This window comes from Trichosurus vulpecula, chromosome 3, assembly GCF_011100635.1.
Source record: "Trichosurus vulpecula isolate mTriVul1 chromosome 3, mTriVul1.pri, whole genome shotgun sequence".
NCBI lineage: Eukaryota > Metazoa > Chordata > Mammalia > Diprotodontia > Phalangeridae > Trichosurus > Trichosurus vulpecula.
Genome location: NC_050575.1, coordinates 345,217,183 through 345,238,447, shown reverse-complemented (window position 1 = coordinate 345,238,447; position 21,265 = coordinate 345,217,183). Strand labels below are relative to the sequence as shown.

General features: G+C 48.9%; 1 protein-coding gene across 2 annotated transcripts in view; it reads left to right on the top strand.

The window, feature by feature from the left end:
- Positions 1-20,593, top strand: part of TTC7A (tetratricopeptide repeat domain 7A) — a 204,427-nt gene extending 183,834 nt beyond the window's left edge. For both annotated transcript variants that reach the window (XM_036752040.1, XM_036752041.1), the window contains exon 20: positions 17,532-20,593. In XM_036752040.1, the coding sequence (XP_036607935.1) occupies positions 17,532-17,753 (222 nt within the window). In that variant the 3' untranslated portion in view covers positions 17,754-20,593. The remainder of the gene's footprint in view (positions 1-17,531) is intronic.
- The last annotated feature ends 672 nt before the right edge of the window (positions 20,594-21,265 follow it).

The following is a 21,265-nucleotide window of genomic DNA, read 5'->3' as shown; positions in this document are numbered from 1 at the left end:
CCGTCACCCCTGGGCCTCAGTTTTCTCATCTATAAATGAGGAAGTTGGACCCAGTAAGCTCCAAGGCCCTCCCCAGCTCTAAACCTTATTTTCCTAGGACTCACAACAGGCTCTCCAAGCTAGAGAGAATGAGCCTTCCTTTCCCCAAGGCTGCTGTTTCCCAGAATCCCCTGGTGGCCATGCTGCCTCCCAGGACTCCTGCCATGAAGCTCATCTCTCTCCAGAAAAGGCTTCTGGAGAGTAGTTGCAGGAGACAGAGGGTGTTGTCACTGGTCTGATGCAGACACCTTGGGCAGAGGAGGAAGAGGTGGGAGCAAGGAGGGCGCTGGTAGCCTCGTTTCCTGTTTCCGTGGGATATTTAAAGAACTCAGAGGCCTTTCTGAAGATGTTTCTTCTGCACCTATTTGCTCGCCTGTCTGACCAACTGAGGTTTAGCAGTGTCTGGGAGAGATTATAGAAAAAACTGAGTTTCATCCTGATTCATTGATTATGGGTAATGATAACCATGTCTCTTTATACATATAAACACACATATATACGTAAGCATGTACATACATATGACATATATTGGACTGGACCTACATGGGTCTGGGGAACTCTCAGTGAAGAATCCCTTCCCTGGGGGCAGGTTGGTGCCTGCTCTTAAATGTAGCCCAAGGGCCCTGAAGGCTTGGCCCGTGGGCCCAGGGTCACATAGCCAGTGTATGTTGGAGGCTGGAATGAAGCCAGGTTTTTCTGCCACCAGTAACCACTAAGCTAGTGGTCTCAAGCTTGCAAAGTGCTTTATGTAATTTCATCAGAAGCTCGTAGCAGGTATTACTGGCAGGATTATTTCCATTTTGCAAATGAGGAAACTGAGTTTTACAGGGTCTATGTGACTTCCTCCTGGTCACACAGCTAGTAAGTGTCCAAGGCAGAATTTGAATCCAGGCCTGTTTAATGCCAAATCCCGTATTCTCCCCACCATACCAGGGTCTGCTGCTCTGATGGTACCAGTTCATCAGGCCGAGGCTGTGGTTGTCATCCTTGTACAGGGTGAAGGTTAGCTTTGCTCAGTTTCAGGACCAAAGACACAGTCGCACACTGACCCCTGACCACACCAAGTCATCTCACGTATGTGTACCTTAGGCCAGATTGGAAAGTGGGTATGATTCAGAGCGTCTCCTCTCAAGTGCCGACACAAGGGCACTTGACGTGCTTTGTCAGAGTGGGAACTTCATATACAGAGGGCAGGTATTGTGAACATGGATGTCTCTGCTGTCATTCCCAGTGGAAAGCACCAGACCTTCTAGAATCCAGCCCATCTCCCTTCTCTCTTCCTCCTCCTCCCCCACTCTCTTTGCTGCCCATGGGCTTTAAGGGACTTGTCAGAATGACCATTCACTCCCAGTCAACCATGAAGATTGCCTTTCCAGATGAGAGATGTCTAGGCTTCAGTCCCCCTTCTTCAGAATTTATCTTCCCCCTCACTACCCCTCAAGCCCCCAGAGCAAGAGAACAGATAGACAAGATTGTCCTGGGGAGATGCAAGTGATTTAATTACCCAGGATGTAATTTCCAGAGCATTCCCAGCTCCCTTTTCTCTCCAGATCCCCTGGAGAAATTGGAAGCCTGCATCCTCCTCTGATGAGGATGTGGTGATGAATTATTCCCACTCATTTGTTCCATCTCAGTTCCCAGCACAGGGCAGGCCTTCTCCGTGGATCATGAAAACACAAAACCCTCACCATAGCCTCTGAGCCCCCTTCTAAGCCCCAGGGCTTTGTAAGGGATTCAGGTGGACCCCCAGCCTTTGTTGCCTGTCGCTGCGGTACAAGCCCCCTAGCAGTTGAGTCTCCTGCCAGTCTCAGAACATGGACCCCCAGGGAGCAAGATTCCTTTGATGACTGTCTGAGACCAGCCCTAGAAGAGAAGAGGAGCTTTGTGTCGGGTGCTAGGGGCAGAAAGGGGGAGTCCGGCTGTGTGACCCGGAGCGTCGCCTCTCTGAGCCTGCTTCTTCACCTGCAGAATGGGCACGGTGCTGTTTGCAGTCGACTGTGAGCACAGGGCCTGATGTGACTCATCTGAGGCTATGCCCTGTGAGGTCGACATTGCACGAATTACCCAGAGGAGCAGCTGTCACTCTGTCAGCATGGGAACCTCTCCGCCAATAGAGCTACACTTTAGTAGAAACTCTGTTGTTGCTTAAGGAACCTGCTGTCGTGACTTGCCCACAGCTCCCCTGCTACTGAGCATTAAGAGGCAGGAGTTGACCTCCTCAGGCCCTCCTGACTCAAAGACTAGGGCTGTTATTCTCCCCTATTTTACCTATAGGCATAGTAGAGAGAGAGCAGGCCCCAGTCAGGAAGTCTTGCCTTTGCCCCATATTGACTGTGTGATCTTGGGCAAGTCACTAGCAACAGAGCCATTGTTGATCTGTACTCATAGAGGCTTCTTCACTGGGAGCTCCTGTCCCAATGGAGTCACATGTCTGGGGACCCCCCAACCATACAGATGAGAAAGAGGCCCAGAAAATCATTTAGTCAGCAAACAGTAATTAAAATGATTGTGTAAAGCAGTGGATGGAGTGCCAGACTTGGATTCAAGTCAAGAAAGACCCAAGTTCAAATCTAGCCTCAGATACTAGTTGTATGACCCTGAGCAAGTTGCTTAACCTTGGTCTGCCTCAGTTTACCTATCTGTAAAATAGGGGGTCATAAGAGCATCTACCTCCCAAGTGATTTTGAGGATAAAATGAGATGGTAATTCGCAAACCTTCAAACACCATATAAATGCCAACTATTTTTTTAAAGTGTCTAGTCGTTCCTAGTGCTGCGCGTGACTGTGTTGTGGAGGAAGAGAGGAGGGCCGGCTGCGTGCTCTTGAGTAATTTGCTTCACCTCTCAATCTCTGTTTCTTCATCCTTAAAATGTGTGTAATACCATCAGCGTGTGAGCGCTGGCCTAAGATATAGAAGCTTGATAAATGCTGTCTTTCTCAAAGTGATGTTAAAGATGTAGATCAACTTTAAATTGCACTGAGACTTTGGAGACACCCTAGACGTACGGAGTATTTAGTGAGGGGGCCCTAGCGCATCCTCCAGGAGGAGGAGGTGGTACTCGAGCCAGGCTTGGAAGGCCGTAAGGTGTCCCCAGCTCGGCTTAGCCCTCTCCCCACCGTTCAGCCCCAAGAACAGCGGCTGCCCTGGGGAGGAAGCATCGGTAGACACCCAGAGCTTTAAACTCCCCCCACCCTTCGAGTGGAGCCATCTGGAACAGAAGCGTCCTGTGCCTGAAGCTCTCAAGTCCTCAGGGTTGGCGGCAAAGCGTCGATGACGAGGATGATGACAGCTCCTGTTTATGAAGCACTTCAGCATTTACAGAGCCCTTCCTCCATAAGCACCCAGTCACATGGCTAGTACAAATATTCTTATGCCCGTTTCACACATTTCACTCAGAAAGCGGGAGTGACTTGCCCCCAGGGTTAGTGGTGGACTCCAACTCAAGTCTTCTGACTCCTAATCTGCTTCTACCATAACGCCTGTTGGTGCCCAGCCCCTTGCTTGGGTAGGGGAGGACATGATGGGTACAAAGAGATATAAAGAAATTGTCCCTGAGGTCAAAGTTCAATAACCATAGGAGACAATGTGAGGGATGTAGGTCACAAAATAGCATGTTCAAACACAGGGTCTGGGGTAGGTAGGCCTGGGCTTGAAGGCTCCCTCTGTTGCCGAGACCCTCTTTGACCTTGTCCGGTGCCCTGGGCCTCATGAGTGATTGGACAGGAATCTCCTTTGGAAGAGAAACCCCATTGTAGTGGCAGGAAAGGCCACTACACTTCCTTCCTAAGGTGTTCAAGAAGCTTCAGTGGGCTCCCTGAGCCTCTAGGATCAAAGCTCCCTTGTTTGGCATTTACCGGTCTTCTTGGATTTGGGCTAGGGGGGTGGGGATTCCATAACAATTAGAATTATCTAATTAGGAGTGCAGTGCTTCAGCAGGTAGGGAGTCCCTGCTTGTTGGATGTCTTCAAGCAAAGAGGGTGGACAACTACTCATTGAGCATGTTCAGTGGGGGATTCCTTTTGGATCCTTGGAGGATCAGATGGCTGCTGGAATCCCTCCCAAGTCTGTGATTGATTTAGGGACCATCTGGGGCCAGTCTGTCTTTGCAGCCCTATTTCCCAGTACTCCTCATTGCTCACTTGTGTCCTGGCCCAGTCAGCCTCCTTGCTGTGTGTCTCCCGCCTTGGCGCAGATGGACAGTCCATGCCTGGACTTCTCTCCCTCCCCTTCTCCACCACTGGAGCGTGTAGACATCCCACTCCCACCCCAGGGTCCTCATAGGTCAGATTCTCTGTGTCCATGTTGTGTTCTTTCCCACAGCAGAACACAAACCTCCTAAAATCAGGAACAGCTTCATTTTGGCCTGTGCACAGAAATAGACACTAACAGAAACAAGAAAGCTTAACCCACAGCAGAGACGACTTAGAGGGATACAAAAGCTGTCTTCAGACACATAAAGGGTGGTCCTGGGCAACAGGGATTGGATTTAGTGTGCTTGAAGCCATGGGGAAAGTGACAGAGGCCAGATACAGGCTTGGATCCAAGAGAAACCTTCCTAAAACTGAGAGCTGCCCCCGAGGGGAGTGGGCCTTCAGACCACGCCTGAGTGGGCAGCATGGTCGAGAGACCCTTCTTGTTCAGATAATAGTTGCACCGGATAGTCCCTGAGGCCCCACCCCCCCAGCTCCAGGGGTCTGAGGTTCTGTCGAAGTGTGGCTTGATGGAAAGAACGTTGGCTTGGAACTTAGGAGGTCTCTAAGAAAGGAGGAGCTTAGAAAACTCCAATAATAGGTACATCAAAATATTTGGCTTTGAAATGGGACAAAGGGTGAGTTTCTGGGATTTATATTTTTCCCTCACTCTTTTAATCAACTCCTAATTATTATGTGAGTCAATATTGCAAGAGCTAGCTAACTTGGGATTTTTGTTTGAATGTGTTGAATAGGTAGATAATTGAGATCTTGAGAAGTGGCCATCTTTGTAGTTTATTTTTTTTTAACCCCTGCATTTATTTGGTAATGGCTGAGGGAGGAGAAGGAAGAAAAATTTCCAATGCTGACAATTATATACAATTTAGGGTTCATTTGTGGTCCATTAATTTTTAATTACTATAAATCATTGCTGACTAATCATATAAACAGCAAAAAAAAAATTTGATTTTAACAGTTCCTGCCTGAGTCATAAGCCAGAAGCTGAGCCAGGTGCTGACAGGCCCTTCCCATAATCTCCAAGAGTCAGGCCCTTTAATTGAACTCTCCATGGGCGCAGCTCTCCCAGGTATCCCAGGTCAGAGAGCAGAGACCGCCAAGAATAACATTTGGGCATTGGCAGAATTGTTGGTTTGCTTCTGACACCTTACCTCTCTGGGTGCCTCTCACCACTCCCAAGACTTTTTCTGTGTCCCGTTCCTACATGGTCATGATCTTAACACAGTATAGTGGAAAGAGGGCTACATTTGGGAGTCAGAGACTTGAGTTCACATCCTGGCATTGATTAATTGAAGGTGGTGGAGTAGATGATCTCTAAGGCTTTTTCTGGCTGGGCCTCTGTGAGTGCATAATCCTAAAGCAGTGGACTAATGATGTCCAATAGGGCTGTGGTAGCTGATTAATGCCCTAAGGTACTGATACCCACCCAGTTGGCATTTACACTTTCATAGGGAACTTTTAGAGGCTGCAAAGCTTAAAACCCTAAAGCAATGACTTTCTGATGGTAGAGTCTCACAAACTCCAGCCACACTGGTGGAGACATGTTTTGTAGCAGGAGGTTTTTCTGGACACCACTCAGTTCACGCCCATTCACTTCACTCGTGAGACTTGTGTGTGGTTGTGGTTTGTCTGTCGTTCTCAAAGAGGACTGTGACAGCCTGAAGATGATGCTTTGACTTGCAGGTGAATTGGCTTTAAGCGAGGGAGGGCTGTGCAAGGTCACCGGCCTCACTTTGTCCTCCGGAGCCATCAGGGTCCAGTGGCCTGATACCCACCAGCATGACTGGAGATGGCCCCCACAGCCACATCTATATGATGCCAGAAGAATGTGATGAGAAAGTAGGGGAACATCTAGTCTGGGGCCAGTCAACTGCATTGAGTGACTTGTTTTTCTGGTCTGATTACTTGGCAATCACTTCTTAAGGCAGCTCAGTGGATATCAAGGAGGGGTTGACAGTTACTTTCAGGGATATTGTGTTGGTTTTTCCTGAATAGTGTGGTGAGTTGAACTGGAGGACCTCAGGGAGTACCTTCCAGCTCCATATTCAGGTATGTGGTCAGTGTGGGCCCACTGCTGGATGGATTGAAAGTTGATTTTTAACTTTAGTCCATCCAGAAATACTTAATGAGCCCCTACTATGTATGAGACCTTTTGAAGGACACAGAAGTGAAGATGGCCCAGCCACCTGTGAGACAATGAAGCTGAGGAGAGTAGGCCCAGTGAGTTTCCAGGTTAGTTTCTAATCACTCCTTCCCTGGCAGGTCACATGTACTTCTTTCACCCTTCCTACCCCAAACCTTTATAACCTGTGACCCGTATCCTTCCCTAAGTGGATGTGCCTGAGAAGGGGAAATGATGAAAAGAGATATGCCCAGGGGCTGGGCCTGCTGGCCCCTCTGGGAAGTGGTCCACATGCTCCTCCCCTTCCCCATTCTCTTAGATGTAGCATCAACATCTGGGAGGCCCTACTCAGCAGAAGCCAAGTGGTCCCTCCCCCCAGCTCTTCAGTGAGTCTTTGTGACCTCGTGCCTCCACCCCCAATAGTACCTGAAATGCCCAATATAAAAGATGTGCCCTGGCCTTGTCTTTGGTGTCTGCCCACCATCCTCCCCCATCCCTGAATCACTACATCCAACTGACTTTAAGTCAAACCTTACACATAGGCCATGTAGGTGGCTGCCTACATGATACGATTTCAGGGACACAGGAGAGGCTTTCATGCCCCCAAATACCTCTCAGTCATTTACACTTTAATGTAAATGAAGGCAGGTTTTGTTCAGGAGGGCTTGCCATTAGAGCAAAAAGAAAAAGGGGGGATGGGAATGGAGAAGTGTGGGAGGCTGGTGAAGACAAATGTTTCGTTGGAAAATTTTCAGAGGGCCTACCCTGGGCCTCCCTGTTATTCATCTCCGATTCAAAGCCCTCTGGCATCTGCCCATAGCAAATAAACTCAGAGTACCCTCCCTTCCCCTCCTACAACCCCCCCCCCCCCACTGAGCCAGTGGACCTTGAAAACAAATAATAGGGCCCTTCTTATGAAGCTTCCTCTCCTTTGGTTGCCTGGTTTTACTTAGCTCTCAGAGGTGCAGATTTCATGTAGACAGAAACAGGTTTAAAGAGGAATTGGAAAGCTTTTTTTTTTTTTTATTGTCCAGTCCTCTCATTTTACAGTTGATAAAACTGAACCCAGAGAGTCTGGGTCATGCAGACAGTAAATGACATCTGGGATTTGAACCCAGGTTTTCTGACACCAGATCTAGCATGCACCCAAAGAGAATCAGGATTGGGAAGGGACTCTGCACTTTCCTCACTGTTGATGAAGGTAACAACCCTGCCCTCTTAGCTGAACCCTGGAGTTTGACTTTGCTGAGAATAGGACTGGGGAGCCTTTTGTCTTATCTGAGGAAAGTAAAGTCTCTTATCTCTCAATCAGCGCCCTCAGCTTCATATACAGGTGGGCCTGAAGCAGACCACAGCAGAGATTCTCACCCAGGGGTCTAGAAAGAAAAGGTTGTGGGCAGAGCTTTAGTCACTGGCCCTTCTTGGTCACATAAAGACATACTCAAGTACCAATGGCTTGGTCAGACCTGTCTTGCTTGCTGGATGACCTGAGGGGACCGTGGACAGCCTACCCAGACTAGCAGGCCCTCGGACTAGGAGGGAATTAAGGAGACGAGAGAAGACTTTTCTTTGTTTTTCTGAGGCAGTGGTGGGAATGTCTCTTGCCGGAGCTATGCCTGGTCCCTGCCTGGGGAATGATTCCCACTCCCCCAAACTTCCTCTCTCAGTCTGAGGTAAAAAGCTGCTGACTCCATAGGGGACCCTCCAGAGCAAAGAGAATTTGGAGCAGGATAAGGACTGGTCTCGTGATTTCATTGATGTAGGGAACTCCACCCAGAGGTAAGGAACATCCCTCTACCAGTGCAGGTTGGCATCTTCTCAGCAATGTAGGGTCTTAGATGGTTGGCAAAGTCTAAGCTTGAACGTAGGTTCCCCTGCCCCCAAGGCCAGCTCTTTATCCACTGTACCACACTGCCTATTTAAGAGCCAGAAGTCTCAGGTTTAAACACCAGCACTTCTGCTTACTACCTATGTATCACCTTGGGCAAGTCACTTAGCCTCATTGGGCCTCATGTGTCAAAGATAAAAGTGGAGTTAGATGATCGCTAGGGTCCCCTCCAGCTCTCAAGTCCTGGAATAGGACCAGGAAGCAGCCTCTGCCTGTACTGACTCCTTGAGTTAGTTAACTCAGATTCCTAAGGAAAGACTGAAAATTTACGGAAGACTGTGGAAGGGCACGCTGTGGCCCCAAACCAGGATGCAGCTTTGAAGCCTGCAGACAGGGTGGAGAGGTTTGCAGATCCTGTCCTTGCCTCATCCCAGAACATCCTGGGGAATTTGTCAGCCAGTCAATAAATAGTTACTAATTTGTCATGGGGTCGGGGGCAGTTGGAGCCCTTACAGTGAAACATAAGCCCTGGCCCCCTGCTAAAGGCCGTGCGTGACCAGAGAGGTACCTGGTGGTCCCTTGGTCCCTGTGATGGGAAGAAGAGCCAGCGTGCCAGCAGAGAGGCCAGATAAAAAAGGAGAGAGCTTTTCTGCTGGTTCCCTTATCTAGTCTGCGTAGCGGAACAGCTTTTCCTGGCTTAATTGCCAGTCCTCTTTGACAGGGAACAAGCATTTATATGGGCACCTAGGTGACACAGTGGATAGAGTCTCAAGTCTGGAGTCAAGAAGATAACACCTCCTGAGTGCCAATCCAGTCTCAGACACTGACTAGCTGTGTGACCCTGGGCAAGTCACTTAACCCTGTTTGCCTCAGTTCCTCATCTGGAACTTGGCTGGAAGCCAAGAAAACCCCAAATAGGGTCATGAAGAGTCAGACGTGACTGAAAAATGACCAAGCAACAAGCATTAATGTAGAACCCACTCTGTGCCAGGCCCTGTGCTAAATGCTCTTTACAAATATTTAATCCTCAACTCTGTGAGGTGGGTGCTATTATTATCCTCATGTTACACTTGAAACAGAGACAAACGGAGCTGGCCCAGGGTCTCCATAGCTAGAAAGTGTCTAAAGTCAGATTTGAACTTAGGTCTTTCTGACTCCAGGCCCAGGCCTCTATCCGTTGCACCACCAGCCGCCTCGAACACAGCCTTTCTCATTAGAGGGACCAAGGGGCAGATAACCAGGAGCCTGTGGTCAGGCGTGTCCTTTAGCAAGAGCCTAGAGCATTTGTGCTACCAAAAGGTGCTAAGCCCCATAGGAAGTGCTCTGACCCACTACACACCCTCCCGCCCTAAACACTGGTTGTGGCCTGACCACAAAAGGAATTTCAAAGGAGGAATCCACACAGTTCCCTCCCTCCCTCAAGGAGCTCGGTTTAGTTGATGAGGAAAGATGCACTTCTGTGAAGCAGTAGGAGCAGATTGGGACAGAGTTATGCCCCATTATTATGTGCTGAATTGAGTGGGGCAGGCTGGATGCTCTAAGGAGACAGGGTAAAGCGTGGGTGAAAGTGAGCTGGTGGAGCTGAGGAAGGTGGTGCTTAAACCAAACCCTGTAGGATGTGGATGGGCAGAAGGTCTCTTCCATGGACTCACAAATACCCTGGCTGTTTTCCCACCAGGACCCTCCTATCCTGGACCTCTCCCAGCCTCCTCTGTCCCAAGGCAGGAGGCTTTCTACCAACCCCTAGCCTCCTGCAGATCCTATTTTCCAGCTGGAGAGGGTGTTACAGAATTTCAGGAATGTGCCTTGAGCTCAGAAGAAGAAATTCCCAAAATAACTTTTATAAATAACCAAGGGGGTAGGGGACACCAGGAAGGCAGCAACTCCCAGCCCTGCCCACCACCAGCCCCTGTAGACCGGCCTGTCCTTCAGCAGCAGAACTGTGAGGGGGATGAATTTTATCTTCAGAGTTCACCCACCCACTCCACCCTGGACCCAATGCACCTGTACTGCCCCCATGGGCCCATTTAAGGGAGGAAAACATCTAATAAAGGGGTAGTTATTAGATGTGTTTCCATTCATCCCCATCCCACCCCCACCCCCCCAGCAGGGCACATGTGCATTTTAAAATTGAGCCTGGAGAGGCCAGTGCTTAACCCAGAGGGAGGGGCTTGGAGTCAAGGGAATTAAACTGGAGCCCCTTTAGAGAGAAATGCCATGGAAGCAGCCGCTGCCACCTCCGCCTTTCACCAAGTCCTAGGCCTGCCTTCCCATTCCCTAGTTCCCAGGAGAAAAGTCCCAGTTCTATGCCTATGCTAGCTCGTGGCTACCCCAGTGATGGCACGAGCCTTTTTTTCCAGCCAAGTACGTCACAGAAGCAGTGGTCACTGAGTCCTTGAGGTCCAGCCTTAATGACCTGCAAGTCTTGGCAAAAGCACTTATTAAGTGCCTGCTTCATCTGGGCACCTCCTGGATACTGGGCTATACAGACCCAAAAGGAAGCTCGTCCTGCCCTCCAGGAACCCACATTCTCCTAAGAGTGAGACAATACAGACATGCAAGCATGAGCAAAATCTATCCAAGTAATTGGGAAGGAAGGGGGCTCTCGCAGCTGGAGGAGGCAGGACAGGCTTCATGTCACAGGTGGCCTCAGGAAGTGTGTTCCGGACATGGGGGACAGTCAGGAAACAGACCGGAGATGACGGAGTGCTGAGTGTATAAGCAATGGCTAGAAAGCCAGGTGGGCTGGACCGCAGAGTGAACAGGCCTAAAAGGAGGTTGGGGCCGAGTTGACAAGAGTTTTAATGGCCCAAAAGGGGACTTGACAGTTAATGCTGAAGGCAGAAAGGAGCCATACTGAGGAGGGAAGCGGCCCGGTCAGCACCATGCTTTAGAAGAATTATACTTGGGCAGCTCTGTGGAGGAAGGGTGGGAAAGGGGAGACATGAGGCTGGGAGTCCAGTGAGGAGGCTTTTGCAATAATCTACACAGATGATGAAGGCCTGTTCCAAGATGGTGGCTCTGTCAGTAGAGAGAACAAATCAGATGTAAGAGGAGGTGTAGAGGTAGAAACGACAAGATTTGGCAATTAATGGGTTTATGGGATGAGGGATAGCTGGGAATTGATGATGAGCCCAAAGTTGCATGCTTGGGTGACTGGAACGGTGTTAGTTAGTCCTCCAGAAATTCAGAAGATGGTTGGTTTGAGGAGAGATCCAGTTTGAAATGTTTAATAGGCAGCTGGATCTGTGCACCTGCGACTCAGGGGGTACATATAGAGACCTGGGAGTCATCTGCATAGACACGCTAAACCCCAAGGAGCTGATGAGATCCCCAAGTGAGAGACTTTAGAGAGAGAAGGGACCAGGACAGCCACAGGGAAACACCAACCATTATGCTGAGATGGATTATGAGCCAGCCAAAGAGACTGAGAAAGGGAGGACAGATAGGAAGAGGGCCAAGAAAGACAGCCAGGTCTAGGCCCAACCCTCCTCCCAAGACTTCAGGTGACTTAGCCACCATCTCTTCACCCACCTGCCCCCGTTTTAGAGATCTCAGCGGTCACACAGGAAATCGAGAGGCCACATTGCCTGGTGTTAAGAAGGCTGGATGGACCTGGACCCAGACTCTGCCTCCAACACTTACTAAGTCTGTGGCCATGGGCAAGGCACCTAACCTCAGGTTTCCTGGTTTGTAAAAGTGGGATAACACCAATAATGTCCCACCCCACAAGACCAAAAAAGAATATCCCATAAAGGCACGCCAGCCTGTGGAGATGTCAGTCAGCCATGGTCTGGAGCGTGGAGAGGAGGGGACAGAATCCGTTTCAGGCCACTTGATTGAGCCCATTTCCCCTGCCCAGCCTGAGCTAGGTTCCCTCAGGGATGCAGGCAGAAGGGCTGTGGGTCCTGCCCTAGAGAAGTTAGGAAGATAAATCATAAAGGACAACATGCAGGGACAGTAATCCTAAATGAAAAAAAAAACAAAACTATGAGAATAAAAAGTTTAGTCGCTGCTGTAAGTGCTACAGGAGGTGAATGAATGAATAATAATAAAAACAAATTATTTAGTGCTTACCGAAGAGGGAAGGCCGGAGCAGTCAGCAATCAAGGGGGCTTTTCAGAGTGGGGCTGACTGGGGCTGAGCCTTGAACAGTGCAAGTACATAGTAGACATCTATGGAGGACGGGGAGGAAGGCGGACAAAGACAGTGCTTCCTTCTGTACCCCCTCCAGTCTCCCGCCGCTTCTGGTCTCTCTTGTTCCCTCATCCCTTGATACTCCCCTACACACACACGCACGCACGACCACCACTTTCACATATTGGGAAACCAAGGTGGGCAGTTGCCCAAGGTTGCATAGCCAACTACTTAGCAGCATAATCAAAATGAGAACCAAAATCTCATCTCTTTGAGTACAATGTTCCTTCCACAGACTGTGTGTCTGTGTGTCCAGACCTCCACCCTCACCTGCATGGAGTAGGACAGTAACAAGGTAGGAGGAAGGGGGCTGTGCCGTAAATAGAATTTGTCCGAGGAGTGCCAGCCAGGCCAGCACAATTCAGATATGTTAGGTTGAATTGGATTAATGGATTTACGTTAAGTGTTCTCTTCAGCTAAAGACTGCCCCTCTGACCCAACCCCAGCCCATCCTGAATACCAGCCAAGCTTGGGGTAGGAAAGAGAGCAGGCGAGGAAAGGTGTCAGCCCATATGGGGGGAGGGGAATGCAAGGAGACTGATGTCTTCCCAGCAGCCTGGCCCATCTGTCAGGTGGCAGTGTTTCTGAGGTTGCTCCAAAAACACTAAGCTCAGCTGGTGTCAGGAGCAGGTGTCGCCAGATCCAGTTACAAGCCCTTGGTTCCCTCAGGAGCCTCAGCCTGACCCCAGCAGCAGTGTCTCCTTACAGCTGTGAGGTCACTGTCTTAGGGGGTGGGGGCAGTGAGGATGACCTAATCCAGCCCTACCCCCCCCAGGGAAGGTGGAGTAAATCCTTGCTCAGCAAAGACTTGCTGAATTCTTGATCTAGGGAAACTCACTTAATCACCAGGTCACCTGAGACTTCAGTGGGTCATAGAGACTTAAAGATGGGACCTTGAGAGAGGATGTTAATAAGCATTTCTTAGCTCAGCCTTCCTGTCGCAGTGTACGGGGAACCTTGAGGGGATTGCTGGCCCTGGACATTCTGAGCCAAGCTCTGGGCACAGCTTTCTGGGGTGTCCTAACCCATACACGTCTTTCCTGTTTGTTCAGTCAAAATGGAACTACCCATCTGGGACTGACAGGAGGGTTTTTTAGACAGATTTTGAGATGTACCTTTAGGAGCCTTTCCAAGGACTGCCAAGAGCTCCATCCTTCACTCTCTGCTAATTGGCTGTGTTCATAAGATCTCAGAAGGCTTTATGAAATTATGCTTGTGTATCTCCCTGACAGGTCTCCATAGCAACAGAGGAGCCAAACTCCAGCTTTGCAAAATGGGGAGGGAGGGAAGAAGGGGGTGAAATGTTCCAGCTAAAAATGTACATTGCCCATCAGTGGGCGGCCACCAGAAGAGTTTTCTCTGGATGAATTGAAGGCAGCTTCCTTCCAGTGACTTACATGCATGCATGGATGGTATGCTTTATAACATTTGCAGATGATACAAAGCTGGGAGGGATTGCTAATACATTCAATGACAGTGTCAGGCTCCAGAAAGATTTTGAGAAGCCAGAGTCTTTGTTCCAATCTGAAAAGAGGAAATTTAGTGGGGACAAATATGAAGTCTTAAACTTGGGTTCAAAAAAATCAACCTCCCAGCTGAGAGATGGGCAGTAGAGGTGGGAGGAGGGCCTTGGCTAGGCAGCAGACCTTCCGTGAAAGGTCTAGGAGTTTAGTGGACCACAAACCCAATACAAGTCAACAGTGTGACAAACCGGAAGAAGCCAATTCCATCTTAAGCAGCATTGAGAAATGTTATGTATGTGCAGGGCTAGTCAGGCATTGGTCTCCACGTGCTCTGCCCTGGTTTGAAGCCATCTGCAGTCCTCTGCTAAGGGAGATTATTGATAGAATGGAAAATGGTCCAGAGGGGTGTGAGTGACCGGGGTCGGGGGGAGGACCTTGAGAGGATGCCATATGGGGTCTGGTTGAAGAAATGGAAGCTGTTTCATCTTGAGAGGGGAGGATTTAAGGGGCAAGGCATGAGAGCCAGTGTCAGGGTGGGATGGTGGAGAAAGTGCTGGCCTGGGGATCAGGAAAACCAAGGGTCAGATCCAGCCTCAGATACTAACTCCTCACCTTGATCTTGGCAACCTCTTTGAGCCTTGGTTTCCTCATGCAAAATCGAGGTAATAATATTTGTAGTTCCTGTCTTACAAGGTCATTATGAGGATCTAGTGGGATCATGCATTTTTACATGGACAGACCTAAAATGTTTGTGATGGCGATGGTGCTGCTGCTGCTGGTGATGGTGGTGGTGGTGATGATGATGATGATGGGTCTTCAGATACTCAAATGATTGTCACGTGGACTTGTTCTTCTGGGCCCCAGAGTGAGTAGAACAAGGAACAAGTGACCAACTTGGGCTCGACGTAAGGAACATTTATATAAAAATGAGCTGGCCCAGGAGGTGATGGGCTCCCCCTCATTGGAGGTCTTCAGGCAAAAAATGACCCTTCTCGAGTATGTAAGTGATCTAAGAAGGGATTCTTGTTCAGGTTCTTTTTGGACTCTAAGATTCTCTGTTTCTGTCCAGGAAGTCAACACAATCACAGGCAGCGAGCAAAGTTTAGGATGATTTCTAAGGTCCTTTCCAGTTCATGATTCATAGGTCTTCCTGTACCAGGGACACAAATCTGCACTGAACCTACAGATGAAGTCAGGGTTCTTAGCCTTTCTGTGTGTTGTGGACCACTTTGGCAAAAGTCTAGTGAAGCCTTCTTAGAATCATGTTTTTGTTTTGTTTTGGTGTTTTTTGGAGGAGAGAAGGCAGGGCAGTTGGGGTTAAGTGACTTGCCCAAGGTCACACAGCTAGTAAGTGTCAAGTGTCTGAGGCTGGATTTGAACTCGGGTCCCCCTGACTCCAAGGCCAGTGCTCTATTCACTGCACTACCTAGCTGCCCTTAGAATCATGTTTTTAAGTGCATAAAATATGTAGGATTATGAAGGAAACCAGTTATATTGAAATTAAGTTATCACAAGATTTTTAAAAAAACAAGTTCACGGGCCCCTAGTTAGGCTCTCAATGCCAGAATTTCATGCACTATAGAATTCAATTCAACAAATACTTATCAGCCTACTGTATGTAAGACACCGCTAGGCACCAGTGATCAGAGGAAGACAGTCATTAAGTGCCTACTGTATGCAGGAGAAGTGCTGGACAAAGAATGAAAGAATCCCTGCTGAAGGAGCTTTCTAAAGGGGGAGGTGAGGACACATGTAATTATATACAGAAATAACAGAATAAATACTAAGAAACACAAAGTTGTTGATTACAAAGTAGGTTTTGGGGGGAAGCACTAGCAACTCACATAGAAAGTGGTACCTGAGCTGCTGCACCTTGAAGGCAGAGGGAGACTCTGTGAGGCAGAAATGACGAGGAAGCGAATTCCAGCAGGAGCGTCCTAAGGAAAATATTTTTGGCAGCCCTATGGAGGATGAACTGAAGCAGGCCAAGAGCTGGCCGGGGGAACCAGTCCCGAAGGGATGGGTCTCGTGATCAGAGGTGATGAGGGCCTGAGCTAAAATGGTCGCTGTGCGAATGAAATGGACAGAACGGATCGGAGGCCAGGGTAGAGAGGACAAGATAACACTGAGATCATGGACCTTGGAGGCAGGGGGAAGTGGCAGTGCCTTTGACAAAAACAGGAAAGAGTGAAAGATGTGGGTGGGTTTAAGAAGAAGAATATGGATTGATGTTTGGGACAGGTTGAGCTTGTGCTATCTTGAGGGCACCCACTCTGACAAGTCTGAAGAGCAAGTGGTGTAAGCTCCCGAAGGCTCTTTGGGTCCCAGCATTTAACCCGGCACCCATCTCGTGCTTGTTGATTGACTGGTGATGTGACATCCCAGCTCAGAGAGGAGTCCTGAGAGTGCTGGCCTAGAAGTGATAAACTCTTGGAAGTCAACAAGATCAGTGGGAGCCTAGGACAGAGTCGGGAGAGAGTGCCTGTGCACAAGCACACGCCCAGCAGAGGCTCCTGAGAAGGAGGGCTTGTTGAGTTGAATTCTATAGTGCATGAAATTCTGGCATTGAGAGCCTAACTAGGGGTCGTGAACTTGTTTTTTTAAAAAATCTTGTGATAACTTAATTTCAATATAACTGGTTTACTTCATAATCCTACATATTTTATGCACTTAAAAACATGATTCTAAGGGCAGCTAGGTAGTGCAGTGAATAGAGCACCGGCCTTGGAGTCGGGGACCCGAGTCTAAATCCGGCCTCAGACACTTGACACTTACTAGCTGTGTGACCTTGGGCAAGTCACTTAGCCCCAACTGCCCTGTCTTCCCTCCTCCAAAAAACACCAAAACAAAACAAAAACATGATTCTAAGAAGGCTTCACTAGACTTTTGCCAAGTGGTCCACAACACACAGAAAGGCTAGGAAGCCCTGACTTCATCTCTAGGTTCAGTGCAGATTTGTGTCCCTGGTGTACAGGAAGACCTGTGAACCAGAGAGGAGAGAGAGCAGCAGCAGCAGCAGTAGCATTAAATGTAGGAAGGACCATTCAGCTCTGCCAGAACTAAGCACTCCCTGCCCTCTGGAAGCTTCCGTTCTGCTGGGGGGAGGGGCCCGTGTGTGCCAAGAGGGCTGTAGCAGAGACACTGATCAGTATATTAATATGTCTCTTTGGGAGCTTGTTGAGAGAAAGAACCCTAATGACTGGGGAGGGAACAGATGATTGCTGACATTTATTTGAGACATTATCTCATTTAATCCTCTGTGGGGAATGGGGAAAATGAGGAAACTGAGGCCGATGGCTTCAGTGACTTACCAGGCTTCATACAGCTAGTGCGTATTGGAGGAAGGACTGGTCTGACCACTGCCCCACCTCACTGCCTAAGATCCCCAGAAACATCACCTGAGCCGATAAGGGTTTGGGAAGGTGAAACTGTAGGAAGAATGCATTACAGGTGTGAGGGAGGACAGCTTATGCAAAGACCAGGAGGCAGGAGGAAGAACGGTGGGCTCCAGAGATAACTCGTGATCTAGTTGGCTAGGATGGAGGTTCTGTGCTAAGCCAGCAGCAGGGCCCTATTCTGAGTCTGGGGAGCTCTTCCCAGAGTCCTAGGGTCCCCTCTGCCCCCACATCAGGCCCACTTGCTTGCTTCACAGTGTCATGTGTTTGCTTTGCAGGGTCTCATGCTCAGCAGACTGGGTCGGCAGGACCTGGCCCAGAAGGTGCTGAGAGATGCTATCCAGATCCAGACCACCAGTCATGAGGCATGGAAGAGCCTGGGCGAAGTCCTGCAGGCCCAGGGCAATAGTGAAGCCGCTGTGGAGTGTTTCCTCACTGCCCTTGACCTGGAGGCCAGCAGTCCTGTGGTGCCTTTCACCGTCATCCCCCGGGAGCTCTGATTCTACCAAAGCACCGAGGGGCTCCGTGCTAACGTAGCTGTCCCGTGGGAGCAGGTGCCCTGGCTGCAGAAGGCAAGGAGAATATAGCCTTAGGGAACATCACTGTCCCTGTCTCCACGTGTCTGCTGGGTGCTGCCCACTGAGAGCTAGGCTGGAATATCCTTGCACCTTTGGGCTCCGAGGGAAAAGATGAGATTTAGCCTGACATTTGTAGGAGAGAAAGGCTAAAGCCACCATGTCTGTATGGTTGGGGGAGAGGGAAAGGGGTGTCTGTATTCAACGTGTGTGCATACGTGTGCACTGGGAGTAGATGTCTGTGTATTTGTTGGGTGTGTGCTGGAAGTGCATGTGTATTCTGCGTGTTTGTAGTGAGTGTGTGTACCCGTGTATAAAAGTCCTCGGCACCGTCTTTGCTCTTCCTCCACACCCCCAGCCCAGGAATCCATTCCAAACAGTCATGGTACGCTGATTTCCAACTCAGTAGCAAAAGCATTTTTTTTTGTTCCAAAGTTTAGCTTTCTTCCTTTCCTAAAGTGGGAAAAGACCAAAGATATATAATCCCAGAAGACCTCTGTGGTTGAAAGGGAAGATGATTTTTTTTTCCTGTTTTTCCTGCCTTTGAAAGCCTGGTGGGGGAGATCTCTGCCATGGTTCCTGATGCTGCTGCATGGTCTGGCTCCATCAGACCTTAGGAGATGCTAGTATTCTTCATTCTGGGTCCCTCACTTGCCCCAATCTGCTGCACTAGGAATCGGGAGTAGGAAAAGAGGATATTAGGAGGAGCGTTTAGACCTTTCAGTCCACACAGGCTTGTGTAGGTTGGACTGTCCCAGAGGCAGTGGGCATCAGAAGTGTTCTCTTTTCTAAATGCTGGGTTTAAGTAATTTTGTACTGTTTTCCCCCATGTTTGTCTTGGGGTCCCAGAGGTGTTTACACTCTTCTTCTGCCATGAGTGGAGGCCAAGCTAGATGATTTTTTTTCCCTAATACATTGTAATGAAACTGGGCCCTCGGGTCTTTTCCAGGGCCAGATCCCTGCCATGTTGCCTCTAAAATGAGTCTGCTGCTCAATCATTAAAAAATGGGAGGAGAATTGGAAATTGGAGCCCTTTGGGACTTGGAACTACTCAGGAGACTTCCTCCTTCTGTCCCATTAAGATTACAGTAGAGGAGGTAGACTATTCCATCCCTCCTCCCTCCTATTTTCCAGAGATGTTCTTGGGTGGAATCTTCAACTGCACAATCATATTTTGGATGCTTGATATCATATATGCACTTACCCAAGGGCCCTGCCAAAAATACTGTTTGTCCCATCCCCAACTGCTCGGATGGGATATATTCTTCCTAGAAGACTTCCTCCCTTGCCCCCAAAATGTGGGTTGTTGGACCTACAGAGAGAGGCTGAGTCCACTGCACAGATCCCATAACAGGGCCAGGCCTTTGTCTAAGCTAAGGATGACATCTCTGGGCAGGTCAGGAAATATGGAACACAAGCTTGGGGACCCCTAAGCAGAGGGAGTTGGGGTGTCCTACACAATGAGAAGGAAAGAGCAGGACCTTTTGAGATGATACCTTTTCCCTTACCTCACCCACCTGTGGTCTGGCTCTGAGCACCAACCCACAGCTCGCCCAGCCCCCCATCCTGGGACTACCCATTGTCCATGGGCAACTTCTTTGGCTGAAGACTTTTTCCAAGCAACCTAAGCCCTGTCCTGTAGGGCCAGGCATTTCCCCTGTATTCCTAAATTAACCTAACAGCATTCCCCTGCCCGTGGCCAGTGTTGGTGTTGATAGAATCATTCCAGGGGTGCCTGAAAAGACCTAAGCTACCCCCCCCACAAGAAGGGGGGCTCCCTAAACCATGTCCCCAGACTTAAGCTTTGTGAGCTTTCTCTGAGGGAGCAGTGCCTTAATGTACATAGAGGATTCCCTTGTTTATCATAAGCCAGGTACTTAGGAAACTGGAAGGGTTTTTGGAAGTGAATGGGGAGATACTGGATATTTTCCCAGCCAGCTAAGCCAGCCCTGGGGCGAGGACAGCCCAGGACCTGCTTCAGTCCCGGCCAAACTCTTGTGTCAGGTACTGCTAGTTAACTCCCCAAGACAGCTTGTCAACAGGCTACCTCTGACCCAAGGCTCTCCTCACCTCGAACATCACTATTGATTGGAGGCCACGCACATCCCCCCACCAACCTCAGCAGCCAGCGAGACCCAGTCTCCCCTGAGTGAGAATTTCCCTAAGTTCATTTCCAATGAGCACCAGGAGGGGAGGGAGAGGGAATTTTTTTTAAAATCAGAGGTATAGTCCTTTTCCTTTTTACTGGAAGTCATAGGGAACCATGAGTTTTTCCAGCCCAGCTCTCCCCTTCCCACCTCCCACCCCTCCCAAAGCACCAGGAGCAGAAATGTTATAGGATGAGCCTCTCTAGGGGTATGGGTGATAACTGAGCAATAAACCCCATCAGAGGCTTTGCCATTTCCTGCCCAGGAAGTACTGGGACACTTTTCTTAGGGGAAGAAGTCATGAATCTTTTAGCCTTTCCTGCATGGACCCCTGATCCTGTCCAGAGGTAAGAGGCACAGAGACCCCTCAGGGCAGGTCATTATTTTGACTTTCAGGTTGGCCTTGGTTAAAAGCTCCCTGTCCCACTTCCCTATATACAGACATATGTACATGTATACATATATATGTGTATATATATATATATGAGATAGAGATCTATTTTTGTTCTTGGAATTCTATTGTTTAAAAAAAAAAGGAAAAAATGTACTACTGATTTACCTTGGGCTTTCCAAAGAGATGCTGATAATTGTATGATGGCATTAAATAGAAAAGCACCAGAATGTTGTTGTGTTTTCATTTAACAAGTCTCTGATCGGACTGGTGGTGACTTGGCCTTTGCCAAGTCACTTACAGGCTTTCACAAAATAAGTAAACGCCTTGGAGAGCGGAAGAGGTTCTGTTTTGATGAAGCCAGCAGCTGCTTTCAGTGAGCGTGAACAGCGCCCACCCCTGTAATAGGGTCATATAGTCCTTCTCTTTGGGGCCCTGACTCTCAAACATGAAACGCTATTGTAATATGATATGAAATTGAGTGAAGATGGGGAGAGACCCAGAGAGGAAGAAAACTACAGAGAAGGCAATGACTTGAACTGGAGTTTGAATTGGGGAGGGATGGGCCCAGGGTCTGGGTAGCAGGATTCCATGTGTGGGATGGAAGAAATGAGCCTGGTTGGGTTTGGTGATAACAGGCTGGCCGAGATAATGAGATGTTTATCCACAAAATGGCTCTTTTGGTCCCTGAAAACCTGAGTTTGGACATTTGTTTTGCCTACATTTGGGAACAATTCAGCAAATATTTGTGTTCCTACTATGAGCCATCCCCTGTGCTAGATCCTTGAAGATGTAAAGAATTATGAAAACAGCACCTGCCCTTGAGCTGACATTCTATAGGGAGGATACAACATATACATAGTTGAATAAATACAAAGTGTGTGTGTGTGTGATAGAGG